Below are 25,362 nucleotides of genomic sequence, written 5' to 3' on the forward strand. Positions count from 1 at the left end.
AGTGACACATCCATAACCTGAGCGGAAACCAGATTGCATACCAGAGAGAATACTATAGACATCAAGAAAGCCAGTCAGTTGATTATTGGCAAGTTTTTTCAACACTTTTGATTAACAGGGCAAAATAGAAATAGGCCTATAACAGTTAGGATCCGCTTGATCTCCCCTTTAAATAAAGGCTGAACCGTGGCTGCCATCCAAGCAATGAGAACCTCCCCAGAGAGGAGAGACATGTTAAAAAGGTTGGAGATATGCTTGGATGATAGGGGCAACAACCTTCAAGAAGAAAGGGTCTAAACCATCTGAACCAGATGTTTTTTTGGGGTCAAGTTTAAGGAGCTCCTTTAACACCTCAGACTCAGTGACCGCCTGCAGGGAGAAACTTTGTAGCAGGGCAGAGATCAAGCTGATCCTAAAGAGGGAGAAGCATCGGGGATAGTCGCATTAGAAGGGGTGGGAGATGAGGAAATGTTGGAAGGACAAGGAGGCATGGCTGAGTCAAATGGGAATCCTGACTTAATGAAGTGGTGATTTAAAGAGCTCAGCCATGTTCTGACATGAGCAAGAACTCTGATTGCTTTTTTTCATTTAACCTTTATTTATACAGGTAATTCACATGGAAATACAATTAAGTTTGCAAGAAAATAAACAAAACATTTTAACAGAAATGCCCACATATCCATAGTAGGGTTGTACAAGATGTGATGAAAATATGATGTGGAAAACTCCGACATGCTGAAGAAATGTATGGAAAATACATGTTTATCTGTCACGTAGAGCAGGGCACGGGATTGTGTGAGTTCTATACATTAGATTTTCTATCTGAAGGTTTTAATCTACTCAGGATTAACTCAATTGTCATATGTTCTCATTGTTGTGAACAGTTCTCATGTGTCTTTTACAATTGGCTTCATCAGTAAAGCATCTGCTACAGTAGCTGCAACAATAGGATTTCTCCCCTCTGTGGATCTTTATATGTTTAGTCAAGTTTCCACGCTCAGTGAAGCATTTCCCACATTCTTGGCACTGATGTGGTTTCTCCCCTGTGTGAACTCTCATATGCCTGCTCAGGGTTCCACTTTCAGTGAAGCTTTTTCCACATGTTTTGCACTGATATGGTTTCTCCCCTCTGTGGATCATCATGTGATTGGACAGGGTATTCTTCTGTGTGAAGTATTTCCCACATTCTTTACACCTAAATGGTTTCTCCCCTGTATGAGTTCTCATATGATTTTTAAGGTGTACTTTCTGTGTGTAGCATTTACTACATTGAGTACACTGATATGGTTTCTCTCCTGTATGACTCCTAATATGTGTTTTGAGATCACCATTCTTAGAGAAACATTTGCCACAAACATGACAAGACATGTTTTCTTCAGTATGAGTTTGTAGGTGGCCTGTCATACTTTCTGTCGAACATAAGTATTTTCCACACACACCACACTGGCATTCCTTATGCTCTGTGTGTGTTTTTCGCACATGATAGATTAAAAAACCGTTTGACAGAAAAGTCTTCCTACACACCTTGCAATAATGAGTAGTAACACTAGATGATGTCAAACGGGGCAACATTGTGGCCGTCCCCTTTTCTCCTTTCTTTGTCTGTTTTCTTTTTGATTGGAGTGTCTTAGACCCTAATAGCTGTCCTCCACTCTCCACCTCATCCTCACTTTCCATGTTTTCACATGGAACTGCAGAACAGTCTGGATTTACTGCAAAGAGGGGCTGAGAGTCACTGGCTGGTTCTGATACTCTGTAATTCTCTCCATCAGGTTCTAGTTTGATCTCATCAGTTGTGTAGGTGAGTAGAGAATCCCTCTCTCTGTCCTCCACAGTTTGGGTTTGGTGTAGATGTGAGGGCTGAGATGGGTTCTCCTGATCATAGTCACTTTCCACACAGGGAGAAGTGAATATGAACTTTATGAGATCAGCCTCCCCAAGTCCTTGAAGCTGATCTTCCTCCTGATTGGTCCTGAGTTCCTCCTGTTCCTCTTTAATCTGTGTGGGCACTGGGTCCTCCTGAATCAGACAGGGGCCCCACTCCTGCTCACAGTGCTGCTGCTCAGGGGGAACCTCCTCTTCAGATATGGGGAGTGTGAGCTGGTGGGTATCTGATAAATGAAACATAAGAAATATAAAGTTGCTGATAATTCAATAAGTGTTTTGTCTAACTCTAAATGCATAGTTTTCTTCGGCAACTACAAAATGTTAAAAAGCTAGCTAACTTGTTTATTGGTTTTGGTACACAGAGAATACTGCTGTGGGATTCAAAATTACAATTGCAGCGTTGCTTTAGTACTTGTATATTTGCAATCGTGTATCTTAAGATTCTATCTTGCCAAGTTGCCATATGATTGACGTGTGTTAATACAGTTGCAAGTCGTCAATGCAAACCTCTGTGTGACTTTATCTGTCGGTTGAAAACCAAATCCAACAGTCTTCGTAGACGAACATTTTCCTCCGTCGAACGGGAGATTTCTTGATGCAACTCTACTACTGTTGTCTCTATGGCTACGGATATCTCTAGAGCAGCAGCCGTTAGTCGTTCAGTAACATACGCGTTCAGAAACTGTAGTTTAGACATTTTGAGCGGAATAAAAGTAGACAAATTCGTATTATTATTGTGAACAAAGCAACCATTTGTTGACGTAGGCCTAGTTCCGCATCTAGCTACGTCATTACTACTCGTTTTCGCTTTGCTAATGACAACTTCCGGTAAAAAAAAAAAGGAGGGAAAAACCACTTCCGGTGTGAAGTTTTGAATTTTCGTTGGTTGCTTTCAGTAGCTGTCCGAGACGTGGGCACAAAGCAAAAGTTCTTATCATCATCTTCAAAGGTAACGTTATGTCACGATTCGCGAACATCAAAAAATATGTCTAGTTTGTATGCATTTCCCAGAGGGCTATCCATTGGCAGAGCCACAGTAGCTATCTGGGAATGTTGTTAGCAGATAATAGTTGTATTGTCCCCCTTACAGAGAAGATAGACAGGGAAAAGTACCATGGATGACGACAATCACAGATTATTTCAAAGAGTTTCACAGAAACTGGGCTGGTCAGAGAAGGGAGGGTTGAAAACAGCAGAAGAACAGGTATGTTGTTATCTTACTTAACTTGGTCACATTAATCAGAACTACCAGTGATTATGTTATCAATTGCACCAACTACATTTGACCTGGGTGCCATTTCAAAGACATCCCATGTCTTCTTTACAGCTGATTAAGAGCATCAGTAAGACTCGGCGTCCGGCCACAGGCGATCACTTCTCCAGGGGTGTTCAAGACCTTCCTCCCCGAGTCCGGCAACATCTGCCAGACAGTGAGGAAGAGGACGACGGAGGCTCAGGGAAAGAGAACCAGGTCTCCAAGGGCAACAGTTACAGGACCAAGGTGTTGATAGAGTCCAGCGATGATGATTTCGACCAGTGTAAGTGAGGGTCAGTGGGTTGTGTTGCTTGTCTATTAGAATATAAAGGGCCTGTTAGACACGTTCTCTGCTTCTGTGCCGAGTGGCTCCTTGTTGCAATTTATATTAAATTTGAATTGATTGATTGATGATGTTTGATTGACTTGACCTACGACTGCTTTCTTTTTGTTCACCTGGAAGATTCCTTTACACCTGGTCCAGAGCTGTATGAGCATTGGCCAACTCTTGATTATGGTTGTCGTGGTGCCAAACATGTAGGTCTATGACATGATAGCCATGCATTGAAATACTGTAGTTGAATGAATTAATCTCCATGTTCTTCTTGTCTGTAGTTCTTGTGGAGCAAGCTACACCCAAAGCTGCTTCTCGGAAACATTGCAGTGCTGCTAACAAAGTCAGGTAAAGTAGTGATTCGCCCAGCTAGTGCTGGCACAAATACTGTGTAACCAACGGTTATGGATGAAGACTGTCGTGAAAATAAAATAACCTTCAAAAAAATGTGTTTGCCGTGGAATAATCAGCTCACTGAAGATGGGACGGCATTCGTGCGGTTTAGTACGTTTCAAAGAGGGTGGATAAAAGAAAATAGTTCACTCAGGCCGTTTACCATTGGAAAAAAAGTGGTCACTTCCGGTCTGCTTAATGGGGTGGTTATCCCATAGACACCAATGAAATAGCAGTTGGGTCTGGTCTGCTTAGTTCATTGACTGTAATGTAACCATAAAAAATGAGGGACTGGGGTGTCTTGCTTCCTCTTCCGTCTCTGTCCGTTTCTGCTGTAACAACGTGATGAAGCTTTTTTGCTCCTTGCTGGAACAAGCAAACAAGTCTTCGATTGCCTAGGCTTATACCTCCCACAATGCAGCAGCAGCACACATAGAAATAGAATGAAAAGAAAAGACTTAGAACCGCTAACCCTGGCAATTTGACTGGTAAACTCATGTGTACACTTGAAATGGCTGCCTGGTATTGTGATGCAATTTCCATGGTAATGTAGAATGTTCATTCAAATGATGTTAACTGTTGTGGCTCAGGCAATGGAATGTTATTAATTTAATGTCACGTGACTTGAATCAATAAATTAAAGCACATATTTAAGCATATATTTTACTTCCTGCTTTTTTGATATTGGTACACTCGCAATGGCTGCCAGTCCACCCATTATGTCGTCATTGACTTGAATGGGGACACCTGTTCTATTAATTCAATTTCTACAGTAGCACATACAGTCAGGAGCAGAGAAGAGTAGAAAATAATAATACAAAAATAAATCATGTTTACGCTATTATGGTGAACGCTGTCATTTGGCTGGCTAATTACAGTCATCCAAAATACCATGACCGTCACAACCCTACTTCCAGCCTATAGCCTTGTAGACTTAGGTCTCTATTCAATCTGGATAACTGAAGCCTTACAGATTAGCCAATAGAAATCTAAATGTAATGTCTGATTGGGGAGAAGTATGCAGCGTTTACCGAGAACGCAATACCCACTTACCTGGGAACGTTGCGTTTAAATTTCAATCATGCTGTAACGCTGAACTTCCGCAATGCGGATTGAATAGTGCCCTTAATTCCATTTCATCTATCTGGTCATTCAATTGGACAAAATGTGTTGTTGTTTATTTTCTGATTCTCTCCCCTCTAGGGAACCAGTCCTTGTATTAAGCTCAGACAGTGATGGCGGCTTTGAAAACTGTAAGTACCATACTGGTGCCTTGACTTCTGCATTAGTGAAGTCATGTTTTGTGATTGGGTGAGGCTTCAGAATCCTTTATTGAAACAATGTTCTATGTCACTTCTGAATGGGTGTTAGTCATGTCTAATTTGGTGTATGTCATTTCTAAGTCAAACAACAGTATTGTTTATGACTGTCCAGGGCCCCGGTTTCCTAAATGCAACTTAAGGCTAAGGTCGTTGTTAGAACCTTTGTAGGAGCATCATTAAATCTCACAGATGTTTCCCAAAACCATCGTTACTAAAGTCGTACTTGAAAAGGCTAATTATTTACCAGCTGCCCCAAACCACTCGTAGAACAGCAAAGTGCGTCATTAGATTCATCACTTTATACATTGACGATCTCCGGTAAACATAGAATCAAGATGTGTATCATTCACTCTGTGACCGCCAATAACTTCACAACGAAGTACATCGTTTCCAATGTCTTTGCAATTGTTACAAACAAGCAAAGGATAAAAAGATTTGAAAACAAATCTTAAAATAAAAACCGAGATGACTGCATTAAAAGATAAATAGCCTACCTACAGTATAGACTATAGGCTTGTATATTTAAATGATATTGAAATGATATTTGAAATCAATGTTAATTCAATTGTTTTATTTTGCTATTTGGATACTGTCTGTCATTTGTGCTTCTATATTTCATAATGTGTAGCCTAACATGCCACATCTGTGAGTTAGTGCATTATTATAGCGTAATCGTTAGAATAAGCCGCCTCAATATTTGCAGCCATAGATGATTATATCTCTTCAGGACCTGATCTGTCATCAGTATTGTGAAATCATTCTAATGTTTAAGGTAAAATTTGAATGGAGAAAGCTGTTCCGAGAGCAGCCCTGCTTTTCTTTTGATCCTATCAGTATTGACACTTCTCGACGACCAACTTGTGAACGTTCTCTCTGCGCGGTGTTCTGGGAAACATGTGACTTCTTCGTCCGTTGTAGTAAAGATGCATCATTAAAACACTCGTAAGTTCCATCGCTACCGGGAAACGGGTCCAGGTCTCTTCGATGTCTCCTTACTCATGTCATTGTTCCCCATGATGAAATCGGGGAGGGGACTGTGGCTCGGTCTCCGTCTCCGTCCGTTCATACATGAGTCACACGCGATATCTCAAGACAGCACTGGCCTGCTTTTGCAGAAACTCTGGTGAATGATGCTTCTTGTCATAGAGATCCCGCATTTACAAAATTACACTGATTGGCCCAAAACAGGAGCTTCAGTAATAAACAGACATTTGTGAGTCACAGCAGAAGAGGAAGATGCGAAGCGAGAGGTATAACTGGCGCTGCTGCATCATGGGGGATGACATGTTTACTGTTCCCTTGTGTCTCGTCTGGTGCCCCTGAAGTCCTGAGCCGTGTGAAAACTCCCAAGCCGAAGCCCAAGGAAGCGGAACGTGGCAGTGTAGACAGGTACCGTGGTTTCAACATCCTTACCGTGACTATGGTCCCTATCGTGTGTTAATACTCAGGTTTATCTCCTGTTTTGTCCTCAGCCTCAGAAACTTTATTGTCGACAGCGCTTCCTCCGACGATGACGTCGTCCTCAAGAAGAAAAAAACACCTACCGCCAAAGGTAACATTCTGTGTCCCTAATGGCAACCTATTCCCTATATAGGGCACTACTCTATTCAAAAGTAGTGGACTATATAGGGAATAGGGGGCTATTTGATACGCTTCCATTAACTGTCAACATACATGCTTGTAATGAACTGAAATCTGTTTCGAATAAGTTCTTTCTGCTCAATTTCAGTTCAGCACCGTGGTGACTTTTTTCTTCTCATAGCCAGAATTGAAGTAATACCCAGGAGGCCTTGGTTATTTAGATATATTGTCACGGCTAGGGGGAGTTGTTAGGCCGACAGCGTTACCTACTCAACAGTCACTGTCTGTTTTGTTTAACTCATGGAGATATTATGATTCAGTCCCAACAACAGGTCACTGTGTCTGTCTCCTACAGGTACCTCTAACACCCCTAAGCCGTCATCCTCCCAGCTCCCAGTCAGAAGACCCCTGTCCCAGTGTGACGCCCCAGTTTTCCTCAGCGACAGTGAAGATGATGGTATCTTGATGAAGAGCACGTGGAGGACGCGCCACCCTGTGCGCCATCCGCCCACGTCTCGGACACACAAGGTCAAAGTTCCACAAAGTAACCAGGAGGACATCTTCTTTCCCTCGCCCTCCCCTCCTTCTCTGTCCTCTCCTCTCCCCTCTTCCACCCCGACCCCCCTTCCACAACGGACCCACTCAGCCCCGTCGAAGCTGGAGGACTCAGCCAGCTCAGAGGAGGAGTTCCTCAGCTTACTGGACAGAATTAAGAAGAACCACAAGACTGGCAACACCCCAACACCTAAACATGACACAGGTAACACCCCAACACCTAAACATGACACAGGTAACACCCCAACACCTAAACATGACACAGGTAACACCCCAACACCTAAACATGACACAGGTAACTCCCCAACACCTAAACATGACACAGGTAACACCTAAACATGACATAGGTAACACCCCAACACCTAAACATGACACAGGTAACACCCCAACACCTAAACATGACACAGGTAACACCCCAACACCTAAACATGACACAGGTAACTCCCCAACACCTAAACATGACACAGGTAACACCTAAACATGACATAGGTAACACCCCAACACCTAAACATGACACAGGTAACACCCCAACACCTAAACATGACACAGGTAACACCCCAACACCTAAACATGACACAGGTAACACCCCAACACCTAAACATGACACAAGTAACTCCCCAACACCTAAACATGACACAGGTAACACCTAAACATGACATAGGTAACACCCCAACACCTAAACATGACACAGGTAACACCCCAACACCTAAACATGACACAGGTAACACCCCAACACCTAAACATGACACAGGTAACACCCCAACACCTAAACATGACACAAGTAACTCCCCAACACCTAAACATGACACAGGTAACACCCCAACACCTAAACAGTAAGTGGGGTGGCACATACCTAAAAAAATATTTAAAAACTTGTCCCAGGAGTTGGATCAGAGAGGGTAACGTAACTAAGTAAATATCCTCGATGGTATAATGCTCCCAAAGTGTTTAAATATAACTCCTATATTTCTGTTCAGACCGTGTCCACCCACAAGGCTTCTTTCTGCCAGCTGTGGTTTTTAATTGGTACATTTCCTTTTTTATTTCTGTATCACTTCATCTCATTGGCTGCATCCTCGTGTGTGAATCCAGGGCCCAATCAGAAGCCCCCCCTGTCAGCTCCACGGCCCAAAGCCTCGAAAGAGGCCGGCCCTCGGCCGGTAGGGAGGACACCATTGGTTCTGAAGACTCCAGCGAGGCTGCTTGTCTCTAAACCCACAGAGACCAGACTTCAGACCAGCAGCCTTTCCTTCTCCAGGTAATATTAAGCAGGCCCTAGGACTGTACCTCAATACTCTACTGAACCGGCCCTAGGGCTGTACCTCAATACTCTACTGAACAGGGCCTAGATCAATACTCTACTGACCAGGGCCTAGGGGTGTAGATCAATACTCTACTAAACAGGGCCTAGGACAGGGTGTAGATCAATACTCTACTGACCAGGGCCTAGGGGTGTAGATCAATACTCTACTAAACAGGGCCTAGGACAGGGTGTAGATCAATACTCTACTGACCAGGGCCTAGGGGTGTAGATCAATACCCTACTAAACAGGGCCTAGGACAGGGTGTAGATCAATACTCTACTGACCAGGGCCTAGGGGTGTAGATCAATACCCTACTGAACAGGGCCTAGGACAGGTTGTAGATCAATACTCTACTGACCAGGGCCTAGGGGTGTAGATCAATACCCTACTGAACAGGGCCTAGGACAGGTTGTACCTCAATACTCAACTGAACAGGGCCTAGGGGTGTAGATCAATACTCTACTGAACAGGCCCTAGGGCTGTACCTCAATACTATATTGAACAGGGCCTAGGACTGTACCTCAATAATCTACTGAACAGGGCCTAGGGCTGTACCTCAATACTCTACTGAACAGGGCCTAGGGCTGTACCTCAATACTATATTGAACAGGGCCTAGGACTGTACCTCAATACTCTACTGAACAGGGCCTAGGGCTGTACCTCAATACTCTACTGAACAGGGCCTAGGGCTGTACCTCAATACTCTACTGAACAGGGCCTAGGGCTGTACCTCAATACTCTACTGAACAGGGCCTAGGGCAGAGTGTAGATCAATACTCTACTGAACAGGGCCTAGGGCAGAGTGTAGATCAATACTCTACTGAACAGGGCCTAGGGCAGAGTGTAGATCAATACTCTACTGAACAGGGCCTAGGGCAGAGTGTAGATCAATACTCTACTGAACAGGGCCTAGGGGTGTAGATCAATACCCTACTGAACAGGGCCTAGGACAGGTTGTACCTCAATACTCAACTGAACAGGCAGAGTGTAGATCAATACTCTACTGAACAGGGCCCAGGGCAGGGTGTACATCAATACTCTACTGAACAGGGCCTAGGGGTGTAGATCAATACTCTACTGACAGGGTGTTGGTCAATTTTTCTCTCCTCAGTGTGTCAGACTCCAGACTGTGTTTCTCTCCTCAGTGTATCAGCAGGGTGTATGACTCCTGGGTGTTTCTCTCCTCAGTGTATCAGCAGCGTGTATGACTCCTGGGTGTTTCTCTCCTCAGTGAATCAGCAGGGTGTATGACTCCTGGGTGTTTCTCTCCTCAGTGTATCAGCAGGGTGTATGACTCCTGGGTGTTTCCTCCAGTCTCTGTCTGGACCAGGCTCCAGCTACAGCCGCAACTTCAAACAGACCAAGGAGGAGCTCACCAGCAAACTGTATCGCCTGTACAACACCAGCGTGTTCGACAACAAGGTATGCACACACACACATTTTAAGCATACATAGGCTATACAGTGTTAAACACACAGGTTATAAGCATACATGGGATATACAGGTTTAAACACACAGGTTATAAGCATACATAGGCTATACAGTGTTAAACACACAGGTTATAAGCATACATAGGCTATACAGGTTTAAACACACAGGTTATAAGCATACATAGGCTATACAGGTTTAAACACACATGTTATAAGCATACATGGGCTATACAGGTTTAAACACACAGGTTATAAGCATACATAAGCTATACAGGTTATAAGCATACATAGGCTATACAGGTTTAAACACACAGGTTATAAGCATACATAGGCTATACAGGTTTAAACACACAGGTTATAAGCATACATATACCGCCATATCACTTGGAGAGTGATGAAGATGGCATATTTTAAACAGTGTTTTGCGTTGACCTACACCATAACATCATGTGACCAGGGATTATCTTGCATGTTTTACCTCTTCTTTCCTTTGTAACGTCTTTGTTCCCCAGCTGCCCAGTAACATGTCAGTGAGCTGGAATAACAAGATGAGAAAGACTGCTGGCTACTGCGTCACAGGGCAGGAGAGAGGAGGAGGGAACCGATACGCCCATATCCAACTCTCTGAGAAAGTCTGTGACTCTGCAGGTAAGGCTTTACTGGTTGAAGAACTAATGACATGAGATTACATCTATCTTGTTATAATGTTGAAATTAGGTTCTGGTGAAAGTAATTTAAAGTCAAACTTGAATTTGAACAGCCCGTGTCTATATGATTAAACCTGTGTAAAAAGTATCCTGCTTTCTCTCCCACCTTGCCTCGTTCTCACCCATCCTTCCTCTCTCTCCCACCTTCCCTCGTTCTCACCCATCCTTCCTCACTCTCCCATCCTTCCTCACTCTCCCATCCTTCCTCACTCTCCCATCCTTCCTCTCTCTCCCATCCTTCCTCTCGCTCCCATCCTTCCTCTCGCTCCCATCCTTCCTCTCTCTCCCATCCTTCCTCTCTCTCCCATTCCCCCCTTGCCTCTTCTTTTCTCTCCCGTGTTACTTTCCATCCTCCCTCTTGCCAGACCGCCTGCGAGACACATTGGTTCATGAGATGTGCCACGCTGCCACCTGGTTGATCAACAGTGTGAGGGATGGGCACGGCCCCTTCTGGAAGCTGTACGCCCGCAAGGCCACGCTGGCACACCCTGAGCTGCCCATGGTCACCCGCTGCCACAGCTACGACATTAACTACAAGTACCAGTACCAGTGCAGCTGCTGCAAAAACACGTACAGTACCAGTCAAAAGTTTAATTCCAGGGGTTTTCGTTATTTTACTATTTTCTATATTGTAGAATAATAGTGAAGACATCAGAACTGTGAAATAACACGTATGGAATCATGTTGTAACCAAAAAAGTGTTAAACAAATCAAAATATATAATTTTTTTTAGATTCTTGAAAGTAGCCACCCTTTGCCTTGATGACAGCTTTGTACACTCTTGGCATTCTCTCAACCAGCTTTGAGGTAGTCACCTGGAATGCATTTAAATTCATTTCAATTAACAGCTGTTCCATGTTAAGTTCATTTGTGGAATGTCTTTCTTTCCTTAATGTGTTTGAGCCAATCAGATGTGTTGTGACAAGGTAGGGGTGGTATACAGAATATAGCCCTATTTGGTAAAAGACCAAGTCTATATTATGGCAAGAACAGCTCAAATTATTAAAAAGAAACAACAGTCCCATCATTACTTTAAGACATGAAGGTCAGTCAATAAGGAATATTTCAAGAACTTTGAAAGTTTCTTCAAGTGCAGTCGCAAAAACCATCAAGTGCTGTGATGAAACTGTCTCTCATGAGGACCACCACAGGAAAGACCCAGAGATACCTCTGCTGCAGAGGATAAGTTCATTAGAGTTACCAGTCTCAGAAATTGCAGCCCAAATAAATGCTTCACAGAGTTCAAGTAACAGACACATCTCAACATCAACTGTTCAGAGAAGACTGTGAATCAGGCCTTCATGGTTGAATTGCTGCAAAGAAACCACTACTAAAGGACACCAATAAGAAGAGACTTGCTTGATGGCTAAACTCTTAAACCGCTTGATGGCTAAACTCTTAAAACTATTGATGTCTAAACTCTTAAACCTATTGATGTCTAAACTCTTAAACCTATTGATGTCTAAACTCTTAAACCTATTGATGTCTAAACTCTTAAACCTATTGATGTCTAAATGCTTAAACCTATTGATGTCTAAATGCTTAAACCTATTGATGTCTAAACTCTTAAACCTATTGATGGCTAAACTCTTAAACCTATTGATGTCTAAACTGTTCTCTTCTTCCTGCCCTCTGTAGACTCGGTCGCCACTCTAAGTCTCTGGACACCCAGAGGTTTGTGTGTGCCGTCTGTACGGGTCAGCTGGTCCTGCTCAACCCCTCCAAGCCCCGGGCACCCACGCCCTTCGCCAACTTCGTCAAGGAGAACTATGGCAGTGTTCGCCAAAACCTGGTGGGTCAGAGCCACGGTGAGGTAATGAGGAAACTCAGTGTTGACTTTGCCACCAAGACCAAGCTCAACCAGAACTGAGAGGGAGAGAGAGAGGGATCAGCTGTCCCTATATTTCACTGTATCCTTGGCTTGAAGAATTTCACTGGTCTCACATTATTTGATAGGTGTGAAAGAGATGAGGTGGATTCATTCTGAGGCAGTTGGAGGGCGTGGTTGCATGGACCTGGATTAGCCCTACACTGCTCTTGTCTCAGACTATAAAGCCCTCAGGATCTTAATAATAAGACATGTATTTTGTTCAGGAGTAGCTGTAAAAACCCTCGCTGAACATGCATTCTTCTGTTAATTCCTTGATGGTTTCCACTGCTCTGATTTGAAGCAATGATGGGATCCTTCTCTTTCAACCATCCTAATGTGTAAGATTAGTGGGATCTTCAAGTTGATAGGTCTTAAATACCTCTGTGGTTATATCAGGTTTTCAGAGGCAGCTATGGTGTCTGTCATTCCTTACCTCTAACTGGAGTCTCACCATTACAGAGAAGTGTTGCCAAGAGACACACTGCACAGTGACTAAAGGGAACGAGAATCAGTCATATATTGTTGTGTCAAGCCTGCCTGTGACATGGTTTCATACCATTCAAATATCATTTTTGGGAGCTTTAGTGATGTAAACATATGGTGACTTGAAATTTGAATTCAGTGAAAATGATTATTGTAATATATTTTCAGGTATATTTTTGTTCCATTACATTTGAATCAGTGCATAACAGGCAGATGTGGCAACTTCTCATTCATGCGACGGGAAAGATGTTAAAAAATTAACGTTTGTCTTAATGTGTTTTTTTTTTCGTCATGTTTTGTTGTTGATAACGTTACATGTTTTAATAAAAGATTTGATGTTGTACACGTTAGTGTCAACTCTGCAATATAAACATATCTGTTGATTTGCTGGTAGACTAACATCACTAAGGTGAGGAATGTTATCCCACTCCTGTATCCCACTCATTACAACCATTCTGCTTGTTTTTTTGTGAAGAATCAACAACAAGTGGGACACAATCATGAAGTGGAACGACATTTATTGGATATTTCAAACTTTTTTAACAAATCAACAACTGAAAAATTGGGCGTGCAAAATTATTATTATTAAATTATAAAAAATACAGTTTTATCTTTATGTTTGAAGCCTGAAATGTGGCAAAGTTCAAGGGGGCCGAATACTTTCGCAAGGCACTGTATATATAAACAGTATTTTAAAATACTTAGAAAGGGTATTTTATTCAGTGTATTCAAGTATTTAAAAAAATATACTTTCTAAGTGTCTTAAAGTAATTGAAATTCACTAAATAGTATTTGAACCCAGGTCTGGCTGAGTGTGGTCACTCGCCTTCAGCTGTCTCACTGTGGCCAATCGCCTTGAGCTGTCTCACTGTGGCCAATCGCCTTGAGCTGTCTCACTGTGGCCAATCGCCTTGAGCTGTCTCACTGTGGCCAATCGCCTTGAGCTGTCTCACTGTGGCCAATCGCCTTGAGCTGTCTCACTGTGGCCAATTGCCTTGAGCTGTCTCACTGTGACCAATCGCCTTCAGCTGTCTCACTGTGGTCGCTCACCTTCAGCTGTCTCACTGTGGTCGCTCACCTTCAGCTGTCTCACTGTGGTCGCTCGCCTTCAGCTGTCTCACTGTGGCCGCTCGCCTTGAGCTGTCTCACTGTGGCCGCTCGCCTTGAGCTGTCTCACTGTGGCCAATCGCCTTGAGCTGTCTCACTGTGGCCAATCGCCTTGAGCTGTCTCACTGTGGCCAATCGCCTTGAGCTGTCTCACTGTGGCCAATCGCCTTGAGCTGTCTCACTGTGGCCAATCGCCTTGAGCTGTCTCACTGTGGCCAATCGCCTTGAGCTGTCTCACTGTGGCCAATCGCCTTGAGCTGTCTCACTGTGGCCAATCGCCTTGAGCTGTCTCACTGTGGCCAATCGCCTTGAGCTGTCTCACTGTGGCCAATCGCCTTGAGCTGTCTCACTGTGGTCACTCGCCTTGAGCTGTCTCACTGTGGCCAATCGCCTTGAGCTGTCTCACTGTGGCCAATCGCCTTGAGCTGTCTCACTGTGGCCAATCGCCTTGAGCTGTCTCACTGTGGCCAATCGCCTTGAGCTGTCTCACTGTGGCCAATCGCCTTGAGCTGTCTCACTGTGGTCACTCGCCTTCAGCTGTCTCACTGTGGCCAATCGCCTTGAGCTGTCTCACTGTGGTCACTCACCTTCAGCTGTCTCACTGTGGCCAATCGCCTTGAGCTGTCTCACTGTGGTCACTCGCCTTCAGCTGTCTCACTGTGGCCAATCGCCTTGAGCTGTCTCACTGTGGCCAATCGCCTTGAGCTGTCTCACTGTGGCCAATCGCCTTGAGCTGTCTCACTGTGGCCAATCGCCTTGAGCTGTCTCACTGTGGTCACTCGCCTTCAGCTGTCTCACTGTGGCCAATCGCCTTGAGCTGTCTCACTGTGGTCACTCGCCTTGAGCTGTCTCACTGTGGTCACTCGCCTTGAGCTGTCTCACTGTGGTCACTCGCCTTCAGCTGTCTCACTGTGGTCACTCGCCTTCAGCTGTCTCACTGTGGTCACTCGCCTTCACCATCTTCTCACTGTTGTCACTCGCCTTCACCATCTTCTCACTGTTTTCGCTCTTCTTTAGGTTCAGATTGTTAATTGCTTCCAAATCGACATGCCAATTCTGCAATCTTTTATCAATCTCATTTCCGGTTTCAGTCAAGTTCCTTAGGTTTCAAATGAGATGATATTTCGTCATATGCTGGGTGCAGCCGACCCATATCCCTCTCTCTTTCTCTCTCTCACAGCAAGTGAACGCTCACTGCAGTCCCCTGTCCCTAAAGCACATCACAAATACCACTGAGCCAATAGTTTGTTGCTGCTATCAAATATTACATGATCATATTCACAGCTCTGCTGTCTCTCTGCAGGAGTGGAGTCTGGTGAAGAGTCCCAAATGGCACCCTATTCCCTACATAGTGCACTACTTTGGACCAGGACCCATAGGGCTCTGGCCAAAAGATGTGCACTATATAGGGAATAGGATGCCATTTGGGACTCAACCTGGCTGTCAATGTGTGTCTGATAGCACATAAAGGACTGGCGTTGGGGGAATATAGAAACATTTACAGCATCTGTTACCCATAGGTCTAACCATGTCTAAAAGCATCTCAGAGGACGAGTGCTGATCTAGGATCAGTTGTCCCTTTTAGATGATAATGAATAAGATTACAGGGTCAGTGAGGGTCTGATCCTAGACCAGCACTCTTACTTTGGGATGAGATGCTTTGTGAATTCATCTTAGAATGAGTCTACTCTTAGTAATAATGTACTAACATTAGACTAGAGATTAAATATGGACATGTGTAACACTGGAATGGACACTGGCAACATGATTATAGGACAGCCATCTTGGTCAGGGAAATCTTTCTTTCTAGAGACTTCTCCAACATGGTGACACAGTACATGGATGCATATGGCCAGAACATGTTGTTACAGCACCATGAACTTGTCTTACGAATACACTGGAAAGAAAACCGCTTAAAAGGTATTTCATGAATGAATATCTTAAATATCAATATATATCTGCACATGCAGTTTATATGTACAAAACATTCAATACAGGAGATCATACTGTAGATAATTCAGAGACAAATACAACAATACGAAGAAGAAAAATACAGTCAACTTTCACTTTACATTAGAGTTATAAGGTTGATGTTAGTGGGGAGGGGGTGCCAAGGGGTAGAGGAGGGGGATGTTGGAGGGGGTGCCAAGGGGTAGATGAGGGGGGTGTTGGAGGGGTGACAAGGGGTAGAGGAGGGGGGTGTTGGAGGGGAGGGGGTGCCAAGGGGTAGAGGAGGGGGGTGTTGGAGGGGAGGGGGTGCCAAGGGGTAGAGGAGGGGGGTGTTGGAGGGGGTGCCAAGGGGTAGAGGAGGGGGGTGTTGGAGGGGGTGCCAAGGGGTAGAGGAGGGGGATGTTGGAGGGGAGGGGGTGCCAAGGGGTAGAGGAGGGGGGTGTTGGAGGGGAGGGGGTGCCAAGGGGTAGAGGAGGGGGATGTTGGAGGGGTGACAAGGGGTAGAGGAGGGGGATGTTGGAGGGGGTGCCAAGGGGTAGAGGAGGGGGGTGTTGGAGGGGAGAGGGTGCCAAGGGGTAGAGGAGGGGGATGTTGGAGGGGGTGCCAAGGGGTAGAGGAGGGGGATGTTGGAGGGGAGGGGGTGCCAAGGGGTAGAGGAGGGGGATGTTGGAGGGGGTGCCAAGGGGTAGAGGAGGGGGGTGTTGGAGGGGGTGCCAAGGGGTAGAGGAGGGGGATGTTGGAGGGGAGGGGGTGCCAAGGGGTAGAGGAGGGGGATGTTGGAGGGGGTGCCAAGGGGTAGAGGAGGGGGATGTTGGAGGGGTGACAAGGGGTAGAGGAGGGGGATGTTGGAGGGGGTGCCAAGGGGTAGAGGAGGGGGATGTTGGAGGGGGTGCCAAGGGGTAGAGGAGGGGGATGTTGGAGGGGTGCCAAGGGGTAGAGGAGGGGGGTGTTGGAGGGGAGAGGGTGCCAAGGGGTAGAGGAGGGGAGGAGGTGCCAAGGGGTAGAGGAGGGGGGTGTTGGAGGGGAGGGGGTGCCAAGGGGTAGAGGAGGGGGGTGTTGGAGGGGAGGGGGTGCCAAGGGGTAGAGGAGGGGGATGTTGGAGGGGTGCCAAGGGGTAGAGGAGGGGGATGTTGGAGGGGGTGCCAAGGGGTAGAGGAGGGGGGTGTTGGAGGGGAGAGGGTGCCAAGGGGTAGAGGAGGGGGATGTTGGAGGGGAGAGGGTGCCAAGGGGTAGAGGAGGGGGGTGTTGGAGGGGAGAGGGTGCCAAGGGGTAGAGGAGGGGGGTGTTGGAGGGGAGGGGGTGCCAAGAGGTAGAGGAGGGGAGTGTTGGTGGGGGTGCCAAGGGGTAGAGGAGGGGGATGTTGGAGGGGAGAGGGAGCCATGGGGTAGAGGAGGGGGTGTTGGAGGGGAGAGGGTGCCAAGGGGTAGAGGAGGGGGGTGTTGGAGGGGAGAGGGAGCCATGGGGTAGAGGAGGGGGGTGTTGGAGGGGAGAGGGTGCCAAGGGGTAGAGGAGGGGGGTGTTGGAGGGGAGGGGGTGCCAAGGGGTAGAGGAGGGGAGTGTTGGAGGTGGTGCCAAGGGGTAGATGAGGGGGGTGTTGGAGGGGAGGGGGTGTTGGAGGGGAGGGGGTGCCAAGGGGTAGAGGAGGGGAGTGTTGGAGGGGGTGCCAAGGGGTAGAGGAGGGGGATGTTGGAAGGGAGAGGGTGCCAAGGGGTAGAGGAGGGGGATGTTGGAGGGGAGAGGGTGCCAAGGGGTAGAGGAGGGGGGTGTTGGAGGGTAGGGGGTGCCAAGGGGTAGAGGAGGGGGGTGTTGGAGGGGAGGGGGTGCCAAGGGGTAGAGGAGGGGGGTGTTGGAGGGGAGGGGGTGACTAGGGGTAGACGAGGTGAGTGTTGGAGGGAATGTCTAGGGATAGACCCTAGGCATCCTAAAGAGCTTCCTTCCCTTGTCCCAGTAACCTTCACGATGACACATGTGAAATGTGAAACAGGGCATTGATAGATGAAAGCACTGTTTTGGGACTCTACCAGCATTCTAACTAAGAGAAAGAGAAGAGCTATAAAGAATATCCAACTGATGAAAGGTCGTGACAGCAAGGAGATAAGGAAGGAGACAAGAAAAGGAAGTTGTCTAATTAAACTAGGACAAGCCTGGATAACTGAGTAATGACTTGACTAGTACATAACATGTAAAACCAAACCATAGTCTCCTCTGCCCCTGTATGTCCCCAACATCATCCTCCACCCCACAACACCCTGGTCTAGTCTCAGTACAAGCTGGTCTTCTTCATGATGCGGAGGAACTCTCCCTGGTTCACCTCTCCGTCTCCATCCCTGTCTGCCTCCTCGATCATCTCCTGGAAGAGTGGAGGTAGGTAGGTATGAGGGGGAAAGAGATGGAAAGGTAGGAGTGGAAACGGGACGGAAAGGGAGGAGAGGAAGCAGGGGACAGAAAGGGAGGAGAGGAAGCAGGGAACAGAAAGGGAGGAGAGGAAACGGGACAAAGGGAGGAGAGGAAACAAGAGAACAGAAAGGGAGGAAAGGAAACGGGGGACAGGGGAAGGTAGGAGAGGAAACGGGACAGAAAGGGAGGAGAGGAAATGGGACAGAAATGGAGGAGAGGAAACAGCAGATTCACAGTAAACAATTAAAAACAAAAGCCTTAGCAGTAGACCAGTATATTTCTCTTTAAATTATTATATATATATTTTTAAAGCAATCTTGTATCCTAACCTAAATCATCCTGTATGTTCACGCTGTGTGTACAGTACTCTCCAGGTTTGGGGAAAAGGTGCTGTCCGTCCGTGTGTGTGTGTGTGTGTGTGTGTGTGTGTATACAGTGCTGTCCAGATGTATACCTCACCTGCAGTTCCTCGTCAGTCAGGCTCTCTCCCAGTTCCTTAGCGACCCTCTTCAGGTTCCTGAAGGAGATCTTCCCCGTCTCATCATCATCAAACAGACGGAATGCTTTCAGGATCTCCTCCTTAGAATCCTTCTCAGCCTGGGTTGGTAGACAGTTACAACACAATAATGCATGGTGATACACTATCAATAAAATACCCCGTAATACAACACTCATATATATATATATATATATATATATACACACACACACACACACACACACACGGAAAGCAATCAGACCTCTTGACTTTTCCCCACATTTTGTTAAGTTAGCCTTATTCTAAAATGGATTCAATTGTTTTTTTCCTCCTCTCATCAAAAACAGGTTTCTAGAAATGTTTGCAAATGTATAAAAAATAAAAAACGGAAATATCACATTTACATAAGTATTCAGACCCTTTATTCAGTACTTTGTTGAAGCACCTTTGGGAGCAATTACAGCCTCAAACCTTCTTGGGTATGACGTTACAAGCTAGTTACATCTGTATTTGGGGAGTTTCTCCCATTCTTCTCTGCAGATCCTCTCAAGATCCTCTGTCAGGTTGGATGGGGAGTGTCGCTGCACAGCTATTTTCAGGTCTCCAGAGATGTTCGACTGGGTTCAAGTCCAGGCTCTAGCTGGGCCACTCAAGGACATTCAGAGACTTGTCCCGAAGCCACTCCTGCGTTGTCTTGGCTGTGTGCTTATGATCGTTGTCCTGTTGGAAGGTGAACCTTCGCCCCAGTCTGAGGTCCTGAGCACTCTGGAGCGGGTTTTCATCAAGGATCTCTCTCTACTTTGCTCTGTTCATCTTTCCCTCGATCCTGACTAGTCTCCCAGTCCCTGCCACTGAAAAACATCTCCACAGCATGATGCCTCCACCACCGTGCTTCACTGTAGGGATGGTGCCAGGTTTCTTCCAGACGTGACGCTTGGCATTCAGGCCAAAGAATTCAATCTTGGTTTCTCATGGTCTGAGAGTCTTTAGGTGCCTTTTGGCAAACTCCAAGCGGGCTGTCATGTGCCTTTTACTGAGGATTGGCATCCGTCTGGACACTCTACCATAAAGGCATTGTTGGAGTACTGCAGAGATGGTTGTCCTTCTGGAAGGTTTTCCCATCTCCACAGAGGAACTCTAGAGCTGTGTCGGAGTGACCACCAGGTTCTTGGTCACCTCCCTGACCAAGGCCATTCTCCCATAATTCCTCAGTTTGGCCAGGCGGCCAGCTCTAGGATGAGTCTTGGGGGTTCCAAACATCTTCATGGAGGCCACTGTGTTTTTGGGACCGTCAATGCTGCAGACATTGTTTGGTCCCCTTCCACAGAACTGTGCCTCTACACAATCCTGTCTTGGAGCTCTATGGAAAATTCCTTCTACCTCATGTTTTTTTCTCTGACATGCACTGTCAACTGTTGGACCTGATATTGACAGGTGTGTGCCTTTCCAAATAATGTCTAATCAATTGAATTTACCACAGGTGAACTCCAATCAAGTTGTAGAAACATCTCAAGGGTGATCAATGGAAACAGAATGCACCTGAGCTCAATTTCAAGTCTCATAGCAAAGGATCTGAATAATTATGTAAATAAGGTATTTAAGTTAATTTTATTCTAAAAACCTGATTTTTCTTTGTCATTTTGGGGTATTGTGATGTCATAATGGGGTATCGTGATGTCATTATGGGGTATTGTGATGTCATTATGGGGTATTGTGTGTAGATTGAGGGGGAAAAAAATTAATTTAATCCATTTTAGAATAAGGCTGTAATGTAACAAAATGTGGAAAAAGTGAAGGGGTCTGAATACTTTCCAAATGCACTGTAGTTGGGAACTAAAATGTACAACTCCTGTCACATTTTTTTGTTGCTAAATTGCAATGTTACAAGCACTAATAAAAAGCATGAGCTGGCGCACACCCAGAGAAAATGATTTAGTGTCGAGGCGTTGACTAACGGTGAATAAACTGGAAGCTGTAAAAAGTCACACTCTATATATAAACCCACAGAAATGTATTGGGTAAACCACCAACCATTTGCCATTTCTGTGCCTTCTTCAGGGTGATGTCATAAATACTTGAACCAGGTTATGTAGACAAACTGTGCAATTAGTTCAACCAATGACAATAGTGAGGCGTGTGTCATAATTATTAGGTTGATTAGAATTAATTGAGTGAAAAAGTTTAAAAGACAATAGTTTACAGCATGTTGAATATATTAGGCTGTTATCATATGGCAACAAATATATATTGTACATAATATTAGTATCAACATACATTTTTGTTTAATTTAATTTCACATATATATTTGTTTCCAATAAATATAATTTTTGTTACATGTAATCTTTTGGTTTAACCATAATGCACAATAAGCATCATCAACAGGGGACATATTGGGTGTACGCTGATCAGCTGGGGAAATAATATATTCATTTATAAGACTTTGTTCACTTGAGCACCCAATTGTCATACTTGAGTAAAAGGAAAGATACCTTAAAAGAAAATGACTCAAGTAAAAGTCCTCCAGTAAAATACTACTTGAGTAAAAGTCTAGAAGTATTTGGTTTGAAATGTACTTAAGTATCAAAAGTAAAAGTATAAATCATTATACATTTATAATTATTATTATATTTATTATTATTATTATATATTATTTATATTAAGCAAACCAGACGACAAAATGTTCTTGTTTAAAAAATAATAATAATTGACAGATAGCCAGGGGCACAGTTCAACACTCAGACATAATTAACAAATGAAGCATTTGTGTTTAGTGAGTCTGCCAGATCAGAAGCAGTAGGGATGACCAGGGATGTTCTCTTGATAAGTACGTGAATTTGACCATTTTCCTGTCCTGCTAAGCATTCAACATGTAATGAGTACTTTTGGGTGTCAGGGAAAATGAAAGGAGTAAAACATACATTATTTTCTTTAGGAATGCAGTGGAGTAAAAGCAAAAAATTGTCAAAAAAGTAATGTACAGATATCCCCCCAAAAACGACTTAAGTAGTACTTCAAAGTATTTTTACTTAAGTACTTTACACCACTGTTCGTAAGAAGGACCTAGAGATCAAAGTCAATATTCAGACCACTAGGGGTCAATGTTTTAGACAGTATATCCTGTAGGTCTCCCTCTGTATGAGTCAGATCTCCATGTTACCTCCTCTCCAGCACAATATCACATCCACAGTGGAAAGCTGTTTTGAATAAGGACAAATGTGAATTTCTATGTGTGAAATTTCTATGTGTGAAATTTCCTAAGCTACCAACTTTTTATACAGTCGCTAAATTACACAAATAAGTGTCTCCTCCCCCGGGTAGACCCATTGTAGCAGCAATCGACTCTGTGACATCTAACGTTTCTAAATGGCACTACAAAAACATCCTTCTTCAGACACCCACATACAGGTCGAAAACAATCTCTGTTAGGAGTATCATCTCATGCAAGACAAAGGGAGTAATCTATCTCATCACCTGTTCATGTGGAAAAGCCTACGTAGGACAAACGAAAAGATAATTAAAACAACGCATAGCTGAACACCGCAGCTCAATCAGGTGCAAGAACACTGACTATCCAGTAGCAGCTCACCTTGTTGAAGCTAACCATCCAATCTCCTCCCTCAAATACACAGGCATTGAGCATGTTGCTCTACCAAGGAGAGGAGGTAACATCGAGATCATACTACTACAGAAGAAGACCTACAGGATATCCAGTCTAAAAACATTGATCCCTAGTGGTCTAAATAATGACTTTGATCTCAGGCTCTTTTTATGAACAATTCTTTATTTTTCATTTTTTATGAATATATTATTTCCCCAGCTGATCAGCGTACACCCAATATGTCCCCTGTTGATGATGCTTATTGTGCATTATGGTTAAACCAAAAGATTACATGTAACAAAAATTATATTAAATTGAAGGCAAACATATATGTGAAATTAAATTAAACAACATGTTGATGCTAATATTATGTACAATATCTATTTATGTTGCCATATGATAACAATAGCCTAATATATTCAACATGCTGTAAACTATTGTCTTTTAAACTTTTTCACTCAATTAATTCCAATCACCCTAATAATTATGACGACACCCCTCACTATTGTCATTGGTTGAACTAATTGCACAGTTTGTCTACACAACCTGGTTCAAGTATTTATGACATCACCCTGAAGAAGGCACAGTGATGCCGAAACGGTGGTTTACACGTAGAGTGTGCAACTCTTTTTATTTTTATAGCTTACAATGTTTCAAACACTGACAGTTTTTTTGGGACAATTTTTTTTTAAATATTGTTTTTATTCACAATGTTGTTTTTCTTACCATCTTCTGAGTCATGACGGTGAGGAAATCAGAGAAGGAGATCTTTCCTGTTTCGTCCTTATCCGCCTCTGTTATCATCCTCTTAATCTCCTCTTTCTTCGGCTCAAACCCCAGCGCCCTCATAGCAACCTAGAGAGAGACAGAAGAACAAATACCACTGTAAATACAACCCATATTTATGTTGATTTATTTGACCTTTTGTACTTGAACTATTTGCACATCGTTACAACACTGTATATAGACATAATATGACATTTGAAATGTCTTTAATCTTTTGGAACTTCTGTGAGTATAATGTTTACAGTTAATTTTTATTGATTATTTCACTTTTGTTCATTATCTACTTCACTTGCTTTGGCAATGTTAACATGTTTCCCATACCAATAAAGCCCTTGAATTGAATTGAGAGAGATAGATGGTTAAAACCAGGTGTGTTAGTGTTGAGTTGGAACAAAAACACCCTGTAGCTCCCCAGGACGATCTTTGTTGACCGACACTGTACTATGGGTACTGTAGTACATCATGTTACACAAATACTGTCCCTGTGCATAACCCCTAAACCTGAACCTCTGACCCCTGACCTTTAGCTCCTTGACATCGATGTATCCGGAGGCGTCGGTGTCGAACAGTTCAAAGGCCTCTCTGATCTCCTGTTTCAGCTCCTCAGTGAGCTCTGACTTGGGGTTGGACTTCTTCCTGGGGGGAGGGACCGGACCCAGGGACGGCCTCTTTACACTGGTTGCCTAGCGATGGCAACAAGGAAGCACATTAAGGCTTGATGGGCGTATCTCAATGGTATTAAGTAGATTCCTTGTCTAATCTCCTTCAGTCCAGCTAGGTTCAGTTATTGAGATGTAGCCAGGAGATACAGAGAAATGGAAAGCCTTAGAAGGGTGTGATTTTAATTTATATGTATAGACAAGTCATATTGTATCTGCAAAAGGTAATTTAATTTTTTTAAAACCTTTATTTAACTAGGCAAGTCAGTTAAGAACAAATTCTTATTTTCAATGATAGCCTAGGAACATTGGGTTAACTGCCTGTTCAGGGGCAGAACGACAGATTTGTACCTTGTCAGCTCCGGGGTTTGAACTTGCAACCTTTCTTTGTTCTTACCACTAGGCTACCCTGCCGCCCCAATGTAAAGTCAGATAGCCTAGGGGAAACATACCATAAATAGGGCGATGATTTAAGTAATAATAAATAAAACATGACTGTCACTATAGCTGATTATTTACAGATAGCTGGCAACAGTAGGCTAGCGTAGACATAGGAAAATATCCCCCAATACTTTTTTCATTCGGATTATTCACACCCCATTATTAACCCTTTCAGATAATATGCACGTGCTTCCATTGATTGAGTAATAAGCAAGCCTGGTATTTCTATCGCACAGCCAGTTAGGGTTAATACAGGTTTTGGGAGCCTCAGCGTAGCGAGGCCTCTTGTCATTTTGTAGCAGAAGCACAAGGAGCGTCAAAACAGAACTGCAAAACCGTTAATTGCGCTCCAGCATTAGCCTACTCACCATTTCAGATGATCACTCGCGAAGACAGACACAAGAGAACCGTGGATTTACTGAAGAGTGCTCTGTATAATATGTTTACGTCCCTCCTCTCTTTCCTCCTATCATCTAGGCGGGGATGAGATCATAGACAGAAGACCGGACCGTTTATTACAGGGGCTGCAATAACAGATATGCAGTTATTATATCTCAATGTTATAATAGGCTTAATATAATTTTGGGCTAATAAATTAAGTTAATAAAATGAAGATGTCCAGTCAATGAGCGCAGTATTCTGTCTGTGCTATGATAATCCTTCTGCACGCCGGGTATACAAAATGCCACATTCAGAATGGAAACAATTCGTATGAACGTGCCGAGCAAGCTAACTCGAGTGCATCGAGTCGGGCGAGAAGATGATTGGTTGTTGATGAAAACTTTATATGACAATTGGCTGGATTAATGGTTGGAGCACTGATCC

At 44.3% G+C, this 25,362-nt stretch overlaps 3 protein-coding genes across 6 annotated transcripts; 1 reads left to right on the forward strand and 2 right to left on the reverse strand.

The window, feature by feature from the left end:
* Nucleotides 1-586: 586 nt before the first annotated feature.
* LOC110489155 (zinc finger protein 569) lies at nt 587-2,701 on the reverse strand. Its single transcript, XM_021561762.2, has 2 exons — nt 2,395-2,701; nt 587-2,111 (listed from the first exon to the last, which is right to left on the reverse strand). The coding sequence occupies exons 1-2, from the start codon at nt 2,582-2,584 to the stop codon at nt 859-861; spliced, it is 1,443 nt and encodes a 480-aa protein (XP_021417437.2). The 5' UTR covers nt 2,585-2,701; the 3' UTR covers nt 587-858.
* Nucleotides 2,693-13,491, forward strand: LOC110487782 (acidic repeat-containing protein). 2 transcript variants are annotated; one of them, XM_036943350.1, is made up of 13 exons: nt 2,693-2,836; nt 2,978-3,091; nt 3,215-3,425; nt 3,758-3,824; nt 5,073-5,122; nt 6,517-6,580; nt 6,664-6,743; nt 7,128-7,532; nt 8,420-8,585; nt 9,906-10,053; nt 10,574-10,709; nt 11,134-11,338; nt 12,407-13,491. In XM_036943350.1, the coding sequence occupies exons 2-13, from the start codon at nt 3,002-3,004 to the stop codon at nt 12,636-12,638; spliced, it is 1,854 nt and encodes a 617-aa protein (XP_036799245.1). In that variant the 5' UTR covers nt 2,693-2,836; nt 2,978-3,001; the 3' UTR covers nt 12,639-13,491. The 2 variants fall into 2 exon arrangements, with proteins under 2 accessions (XP_036799245.1, XP_036799246.1); XM_036943351.1 differs by lacking the exon at nt 2,693-2,836 and having other exon boundaries at nt 2,843-3,091.
* Nucleotides 13,492-17,966: 4,475 nt separating this feature from the next.
* On the reverse strand, nt 17,967-25,296 carry LOC110489157 (centrin-2). 3 transcript variants are annotated; one of them, XM_036943354.1, is made up of 5 exons: nt 24,906-25,296; nt 23,959-24,120; nt 23,378-23,506; nt 19,030-19,172; nt 17,967-18,528 (listed from the first exon to the last, which is right to left on the reverse strand). In XM_036943354.1, exons 1-5 carry the CDS (start codon nt 24,906-24,908, stop codon nt 18,522-18,524), a joined length of 444 nt encoding a protein of 147 aa, XP_036799249.1. In that variant the 5' UTR covers nt 24,909-25,296; the 3' UTR covers nt 17,967-18,521. The 3 variants fall into 3 exon arrangements, with proteins under 3 accessions (XP_036799249.1, XP_021417442.1, XP_021417440.1); XM_021561765.2 differs by having other exon boundaries at nt 17,971-18,528; nt 19,035-19,172; nt 24,906-25,293; XM_021561767.2 differs by lacking the exon at nt 23,959-24,120 and having other exon boundaries at nt 17,970-18,528; nt 19,035-19,172; nt 24,906-25,294.
* Between the last annotated feature and the right edge of the window lie 66 nt (nt 25,297-25,362).

This window comes from Oncorhynchus mykiss, chromosome 14, assembly GCF_013265735.2.
Source record: "Oncorhynchus mykiss isolate Arlee chromosome 14, USDA_OmykA_1.1, whole genome shotgun sequence".
Classification (NCBI taxonomy): domain Eukaryota; kingdom Metazoa; phylum Chordata; class Actinopteri; order Salmoniformes; family Salmonidae; genus Oncorhynchus; species Oncorhynchus mykiss.